This window comes from Aspergillus aculeatinus, assembly GCF_003184765.1.
Source record: "Aspergillus aculeatinus CBS 121060 unplaced genomic scaffold BO66scaffold_8, whole genome shotgun sequence".
NCBI classification, from domain to species: Eukaryota; Fungi; Ascomycota; class Eurotiomycetes; order Eurotiales; family Aspergillaceae; genus Aspergillus; species Aspergillus aculeatinus.
Genome location: NW_020291477.1, coordinates 283,871 through 292,360, shown reverse-complemented (window position 1 = coordinate 292,360; position 8,490 = coordinate 283,871). Strand labels below are relative to the sequence as shown.

Sequence of the window (8,490 nt, the reverse complement as noted above, 5' to 3'; positions counted from 1 at the left end):
TTAGCCGGGTCCTCAGTTGTGCCTTCTCCGCGCTATAGAGTTCTCGAGGCTCCCTCACGACCTCTCTGAGGCAGTTGGATCATTGGTTTATCACCCCAGCCTTGATCAGCCAATCCCCTAAAATCATAACATCAGCTCTCCAGCCCAAGAGTCAGATTCCAGGTACTCATGATCACCACAGATGCTCGATTTGCAGCTCATTTCTTCACCACAGCTCCGGGAATGATTGGCATAGCGCACACAGAGAGCTCAGCGGTACCGACCATCATGGCGGACAGCCAAATCCTTCACCTGCAAACATGTCCCCTCCTATTCAGCACGGGTGCGAATTCAGACGGTACATCTATCAAAACATCACCCTGCAGGCTGTTATCACACAGCCACAGCAGAAGCGGCAACAGTCTACAACCACCTAGACTCACGCTGCACCGTGGTTGAGGCCTGCGGACTGAGTGTCAAGGTGAGAGATCGGTTCAACTAGTTGTTGCTAAATTCCACAAAAGCCTTCGTGCTCCTTCATCGCAAAGATAGTCCTCACCTTCGAGAATCTAGCCCTCCAACCCCATAGGCAAACAACACGATGCCCCCGCTCCTGATTCAATCAATCCGCATCCATCATCCCTTGGGGACAGCTCCAGTACACCCAGCCAAGAACGAGTCCACATACTACACATCACGCGAGAATTCTAGAATACCATGCCCTCGAGGAGCACATTTCTACCCTGCGCTTCGGGAACACTTGCAAGCAAATTTCTTACCACCACCAGTCCTCTTCCTCGTGGATCGAGACACACAAAACTCGTGGGTAACTGTTGACCAGAAACCGATAACGTTTTGGCATTAGTATGTTAGTGTACAGCACCGACACCCAGGGCGACGAGCCAGAAGCACGAATGAAGCGTTGTGCTGATGCCGCTGACAATATTGACCATAGGAGGGACGACAGAGGCAAGATACAGGAAAAGTTCTGATCGGATGAAAACACACTCTTCATGTTCTATCAGACTGTCTACGATGAAGTTGGAGTCTTTCGACTCCCAGAGCATCCACCTCTGGTTTTCGGTACATCCCAGACTACGTCAAGATCGGATATCGTCACTATGTTCCACTTCCAGCGCGCTTGGGAGGCTATCGGAAGTGATCCAAGGCTGCTTTATGGAGGCACAAATGGGCTGGATGTTGATGCTTGGACTAGTTGAACACCGACTAGTTGAACAAATGCTTTCAAAAAATGGGCCGTCTTTGTCTGTGCTGAGAGTATCTGCGATAATCGATATATTGGATGTTTCGAAAACCCTTTGACCGAGTACTCTGATCGAATGGCCGCATTTTTCTCGGGTTGAGATAATCCAAAGCCAAAGCCTCGAACATGAGAATTAGGGATTGCAACGACAGGAGTATATACGAACCTTCTGAAGAGGTAAGGCTCTTGACTCTCAAGCCGGAGCTCACTCTCATCTACACCGACATACGATTTGTACGGTCCACGGTACAAAGTGTGTACTTAAGCACTTCAACCATCGAACACTCTCGAGTATACAACCAGGTATACACAATCTCCATCTACTTCTCGAAGCTCACCAACAACCGCGTACAGCCACAATCACAAGCATCGAACAGAATATACTCCGAGCAACTCAACACATTCCGCCCCCTCCAAATCGCAACCTGATTGCCACCTCTCACTAACCTGAAACACAGCTCCAACTCCATTCTTTGCCACCAAGGTCAACCACTCACTCTTGCATCAGCATTGAAAATCATTAGCCAAGCCGCCGTTCGATTCTAGAACTCACCACCCCATTTGCCCCCCCAACTTCATCCGCACCCACAAAAAGGGGAAAAGCAAAAGAAAAAAAACAAGGCACATCTTAGCTACCCACAACCCCTCCCCTTACAACATCAATGTTCACAGCACAGTATAACACAAAAGCCCAACGCTGAACCTGGGATCAAGGGTAAGATAATGCAGTTATAAGACGAATACCCCAATCCGGAAACCCCCGCCTCAACCCTGATAGGGCATCAGATATAAGACATACATCCTCACGTCTAGCTAGGTACCAGGTAGTATGGAGCAAAGAAAAAAAAATCAAAACCCCATAAGCAAACGCCAAGCGACCCCCTAGAGCAATTAGTCAACCAAGATAACGTAGGTAACACCAAGGTGTTTCGATCTAGCAACCAGCGGGAGAGTACAGTGAAGAAGCGATGTCCATCATCCGTGTAACGCTGCAGCTTACACCACAGTCCACCATTTTTTTGTGTTTGTTTGACATTCAAGATCTCATGCACTAACCCCCCCTCGGCATGGCGGACGGGAACCAAGGGGAATAAGAGGGGGGGACTGGGAGGTTGAGATGTAACATTAATTAAAAAAGTTTTTAGTTCAATTCTGATCGACCGGGGGGGCGGAGGGGGGCTTCATACTTAGCGCATTGTAGGGTTGTCACCTATATGTAGCTTATGTATAGTTTGGGGGAGAGAAGGGGGGGAACCCTTGTATATTAGCTCATGGTTATAGTTAGCTAAACTTGATTTGATTACCAGTAGTTCTGTGGATGTGGCGGGGGGAAAGATGTTCGCTATGCTTGGAGGGTTCTGTGTTTCGTTCGCCTCTCCAGATATGTGCTATAGTACTGCGGATTGGTCTTGCATTTGGGTCAAGTTTGGATGGTTGAATAGCATTTCTCTACTAAGCCAGAGATATGTTTGCGAAGAGGAAGGTTTGCTAGACAAGTGTATGTTCGTTGTGATACCTTCCCCTTCTGGGCGTTCTTATCTCTCTGAGGGGAAGAATCCATCTATTCATCAATCGTATAAGTAATCCCAGATCTAGAATCTATATCCTCAAGACAATTGAGACTAATCTGGTAATAACTTAGCTGATGGGTGGGCAGTGCAGTCCCTCTCACCATCGAAACACCCTCGTCCAATAAGTAGCCTTGATCAAACACCCCCCGGTGCATTGCCATGTGTCCATCGTTTCGACATCTCTTGGCTTACTTGAATCCTGCAGCTGAAGATCAAGTATGAGTATGAGCAGGAGCAGGAGCATGAGCATAGGGTGAGTTCCGTGAAGGTGAGGGTGGTACTGCAGCGCGGTACAAGTCGTATAATCTTACTACTGGCAATCTACGCGAGGTCTTTACTAAGTGGGTGAAGTACACTCGCTTAAATTGCTGAGGTGGGAGTAACTACAGTCAAGCTGCAGAACGCGTAGTAACGATGCAAAATCGATCATGAGCAAAAGAAAAAGAAAAAAAAAGGCAAAAAAAGAAAAAAATAGAGGGAGTGAGTCACACTCCACTGAGATGGTTCATCTGAGATATTGCCCCTATTGTAGTACCACTTTAACACATTAGTTGTACGAGGTGGATGGGGAGAGAGAGAGAGAGGGAAGCATAGTACGCAGATGACACAACAGACCAAGTGCCCGGCGGGCTGGGTCCTGCAAAACCATCGATAACCCTTAGTCAGCCCACCCCCATGTCCCGGTGTACAGTACGTATGAAGCTAGTCAGTTAGTGCTGGATCACCTACTCTATGACTAACGACCTGAAAATAACTAACTAGAGAATCACAGAGACTACAAGGATTGAAGAAAACAGGGGGGAAGAGTAGAGGGGCAATGGGAGGATATTCTTTCCTGAATTCCATCAGTGTTCTGAGTTCTGACATGGATCTAGGCCAAGCATTGGGTTGATTTGTCGTTCCTTTGAATCCTTTGGTGTTTGGGGGCGAAAACCAAACCGAATTTCATAGATACTGTTTAAGTTACCTGGCAGACAACAAGCACATCAACCCCGTCAAGTTATCTGAGTAATTGGAATGACATTATGAAATTCGAAGACAATACTTGGGAGTCTGAAATGTACATTTTCTGGTCATGTCAGGAAAGGAAGAAGAAACAGCGAGCGAAAAGCGAGAGCAGAGACAGAGTAGACAAAGAGGTTTCACGAGTCATGACGACGATGACGATGTTTCATACTTCATCACTCTCTTTACTCACTCCTGTTCCCTTTGTACTAACCCCAAGCAACAACAACAAGAACCAGGTAAAGGTATCTCGAGTCTAAACTATCTGGGATAGCTCCTCGAAAGCTCTCCTCCTCGCAACCAGAAAAAAAAAACAAACCCACCATTCCCGTGACTTTGAAGAAAGCTCTCGCTCTCTTCCGTCGGAAATGATGTTTCGGGTCCCCCCATCTTCCCAAACCCAAAGTTCTTCTTTCCCAAGGGAAGGAGAGATAAAGTTGGCCGACCCACGCTATTGGAAGCTGGCAGGGGGGGGCTTATAATCTCCACGCCCGCTAACCCAATCTGTCTTTATTTAGCGAAGCAAAGACAGCTCCACGGGTCAAATGGTTGGTGATCGGCTGAACCAGATTGAGCTGGGTGCCAAGAAGTTGCCGAGCTTTTGACAGAGGTGGTTTGTGGCACCGTCCGTACTCCGTGGTTTGGGATTTCTTTTTTTTTTCCTTGGTCGATTTTTCTTTTCTCTGGCGGAGCAGCGGGACAGGACCTCGACGCTGGGTCCCTCATCAAATGCGGAGAATGGGTTGAGATCTTTTACTGGTGCTCTCGGTTGAAGGATCGGATATCTCCGACGGGGTTTTACTCAACCAGGGATAGTGGCGAGGGAAAGCTAGCCTGGGCTGACCCTTTCTTTCCCTTCGGGTGAGTGAGGAAGTGTCATTACAATCTCATCCATTGCTCTGGGAATGGATCGAATTGTATGGAGTACATACCAAGTTCCCGTCCCGTGACTTGTCTCTGTCTCTGTCTCTTGTGTCTGGTTTGCTTTGACTTGTGCTTCTTGTCTAGGTCTAGGCGTAGTCGGGTCTGGCCTCTAGGGTCACCCTCCTCCCTGTATGACACCACAGAGCCTAACTCAGTCACTAACCTGTAATGTAAACATCGCGAGCCACGCTGTGGAAGGGAGGTTCACTCCATCCACTCTCCTTGACCTTCGACCTTCTCTTTGCACCTTCGGTAACAAACTATAGTAATATAGTAAGTTCCAGTTTGCTCCCGAATCCTCTTGCCCGCGCGCGCCCCCCCCCCTCTTCCTTCCCATCGGGTGATCTGAAAGGATCCGCGCCGCGCGCCCCTCTCAATCTAAGAAAAGCATGGCAGCGGCCGAAACGAAAGAAAGGGTCCAGCGGCCGAGCGATCCTGCCACAGTGCCACCACACACACACCACACACCACACATCCACATTCATGCGGCGGCGGCTACTGCTACTGCCACTGCTGCAAGGACCGGACCCCCAAAAGCACGGAATGACCATGGCCGCCCATCGCATGGCATTTTAGCATGGCAAGCCAGGAATGAGGGTTCCCCCCCCGTCGTCTCCGCCCCCCTCGCCTTATCATTAATTTATCTGCACACCGTCGGCCCGTCAGAATGAGTAACGTTAGGTATGTTAGCTAGGCGAAGATACCATCCCACCCCGGCCGCGCCAGCGCGCCAAGTATCCATCGGTTGCCTGGGCGAAAAGGTCTAAGGGTCTGAACAAGAACAGACCATTTGTTGCCTCGCGAGAAGTTCATTTCATGCATATCGACTCTACCATTTTCATCATGTGAATGGGGACCCTTCCGCCCCCCCTCCAAGCTTGGCAACAACTGTCATGTACGGGGAAAGTACGGAGTACTGTACCCAAATAAACTTAGTACTACGAATAACCACCACCTACTCATCCTCATCATCATCATCCCATCTGATGTTTTAAGGTAATCTATACTTCCGTTCGGCTGACCGCAGGGCCCCCTAGACAGAACAGGACAGGGATGCCTGCTAGCCATGCGTTCATCAACGCATCACTTCTTCATCATAGTAATTCGGCATCATTCAAGCATCAGCGTCACATGGCCCCCCTCCCCTTCCCTGCCACAGCCCGTCTATTCTTGCAAGATGTGTGATCCCCCCCCCAAAAAACGTGGCATGAGGCTTTTGTGTGTGACACTGCATGCCCCCCCCTCCTGCCGCTTACCCCTCCATGATCGGTGTTGGTCTCTGCAGGTGGAAAAAAAGTCAAGTCTGGGTTGTCCCCCCATCCCGAGTTGATGCTGCTTCTGCTGCTGCTGCTGATGTCCTTTGCGCCTCATTCTCTATAATAGTCTTTAATGGGTTTATGGTATTTGTGTATGACCTTGTTGGTTAATCGAATTTTTTTACGGTTGCTCTTCGGTAGATATTCTGTAACTGGTACGGTATCAATATCACAAGAAACCAAACAACAACAAAAGTCCAAAAGGTAAAGATGACTATGAGTACTCCGTACTAGGAAGCTGGGCCCTATACGGTACTCGGGTTCATGTTGTAAGGCCGCCAAATTATTTGACAAGAGAATTTTGTGGGCACCCACCTCAGCCTCTTCCGGGATTGACCGCATTGACCGAGGGGGGAGATTGGGAAGTAAAAGTAAAGTAAGTACTGTACGTACTCTTAATTGCTAGTCGAACCCGGACCGGTGGCCCGGGATGTTTTTCGATGATTTGGCACCAACTGCTGTTTTCTGCTTGTAGGCTAAGGGGAGTAATTGCCCTCCTCCGGATTGATATGAAACCAACTAAGCCATTGTTGGATGATGGGGCATTGGGGGGGATGGGAGGATGGGATGTTCGACGGGGACTTGGGAGTCGGATGATTTTCAGCCTCCTTGACCAGTTACCGGAATCGTCAAAGGTTGGTAAGTGCCAAGAGAGAAGTTAAGATAACTTACCTTAACTAAGGTAAGTACTAGGTACCTGACTAAGTCGTTCTCCATCTCCCTCAGGGCTTCATCCTCAACCTTCAGCTTCCCCCCCCCCCCTCCTCGCCTCCAATCAGAATCAGAGATGCCAGAGTTGTGTCGTGGTGATTTCCTGTTACTACCAGGTAGCTCAGATCGCTGGCTGTACTGTATGCACTAGATCAGTTAGGAGGGGTTTTGATGACCGCTTCTTCATATTTTCTTTTTTCTAGTTCTGCACCCTCTGCGTCCGTTTGACTCCCTTTCTCATTAGTCTACCTGCCCTTGTTCCCCCCCCTGTCGTTATTTACAGTTCGATCTGAGAAACTAATGCAAGCGTAGCTGTCGGTCAGCCGGCCGGCCGGTCTGTCATGCAAAAGTTGCCAGTAGTTAGCTAGTAGGCTAGCTAAGATTCACTCAGAAGCCAGTGAGTCACTGACTCGCCGTATTTACTCTCCCGAGTCTCCCCTTCTTCTTCCCCCCTTTCTCCTTATCCTACCCCACTGTAGATCCGGGAGACGACCGCCATCCCGAATCCACAGGACAGAAAAAAAAATTTACCGGATTGGAGATTACCAAAGAAAAACAGAAGAGGAGCGGAGCGACCGAAATGGGTCGGGTCGATACACGATCGGACGGTCAGAAGTCGGACAGCTAATCTCTTCTTCATTCTAGACTAGCTGACGGCTTGATGCTGTCTCATCCGGCCGATTGGGAAGACTCAAGAATTCAGATCGAGACGATGGGAGGGAGGCGGGGGGAGGGGGGTCTCTGCTTGGAAGCGGGCTGGATGGAGGTCCCAGCGCAAGTCGTCGAGGCTGAAACTGTGCGACTCTGCGCCCAGAATGCGACGTGCGAAGGAAGACAGACATGTGCACGCGAGAACTGGTGAACATCCCTGACAAAGTGATGACGATGGCTGATGGTAGGATGAATGAGGTGAGATGACCCTGCAGAAGGGGAGACAGACTACGTAAATCACGTCTCCAAGGTTTGATTTACCTTTCTCTGGGCATAAGCACCCGGATCTTCTCAAATATCTCTTCTCTCACCTCTGGCAAATTTGTCGACTGATTCCCCTCTCTCTCCACTGAGTCCACTCAGACAAGGTTATTTTGGTTGGCGGGCGCCGCATCCCCTCCCCACCTTGCACGCCAGATGGGCGCCGCTGCAGTGTTCGGCTTACAAGCGAAGACCACTAGTCATAACCAGACTAGCTCTGCAGGTGGGAAGAATGGAAATGATACTGGGAAAGAAAAGCCAACGCTATGACGGACTAGGGCGCGCGTTAGGCTACCCAAAGTCTTCAAGTGGTGTTGGTGTGTCCAGGTTGGACCTGCTGGTCGTTCCAGAAGGACCAGCCGAAGCCTGCAGTTCCGCTTTGGGTTTAGTCTGTTTGCCCTCCGTTTAGCGCGGGCCGACACTTATCTTAGACACAGAGAGAAATGGAGAGAAAAAAAAAAAAGAAATCAAATGAATCGAAAATCAAAATGAGATAGGAGTCGGAAAAGAAATCAAGGGGGCGGGTCGCAAACCAGAGAGATCCAAAATTGAGAGATGTATATCTATTAGTGCATCATGGTATCGTTATCTCTTCGGTCGATGAACCAAAACAATGTGACCATGGCTTGATTCCAAGACAAGCTCAGCTGTCTTTCGAAGAGAGATATTCTCTTGGCGCGAGTGTGAAGTCTTTCTCCATGGCCATGTGGCAGAATCATCTAAGCACACTTGTTAAAGGCTGACCGGC

At 49.2% G+C, this 8,490-nt stretch overlaps 1 protein-coding gene across 1 annotated transcript; it reads left to right on the top strand.

Moving 5' to 3' along the window:
• Positions 1-267: 267 nt before the first annotated feature.
• BO66DRAFT_398938 (uncharacterized protein) lies at positions 268-1,199 on the top strand (the record flags this gene model as incomplete). Its single annotated transcript, XM_025648660.1, has 3 exons — positions 268-322; positions 381-460; positions 1,005-1,199. The coding sequence occupies 3 exons, from the start codon at positions 268-270 to the stop codon at positions 1,197-1,199; spliced, it is 330 nt and encodes a 109-aa protein (XP_025506980.1).
• Positions 1,200-8,490: the final 7,291 nt, after the last annotated feature.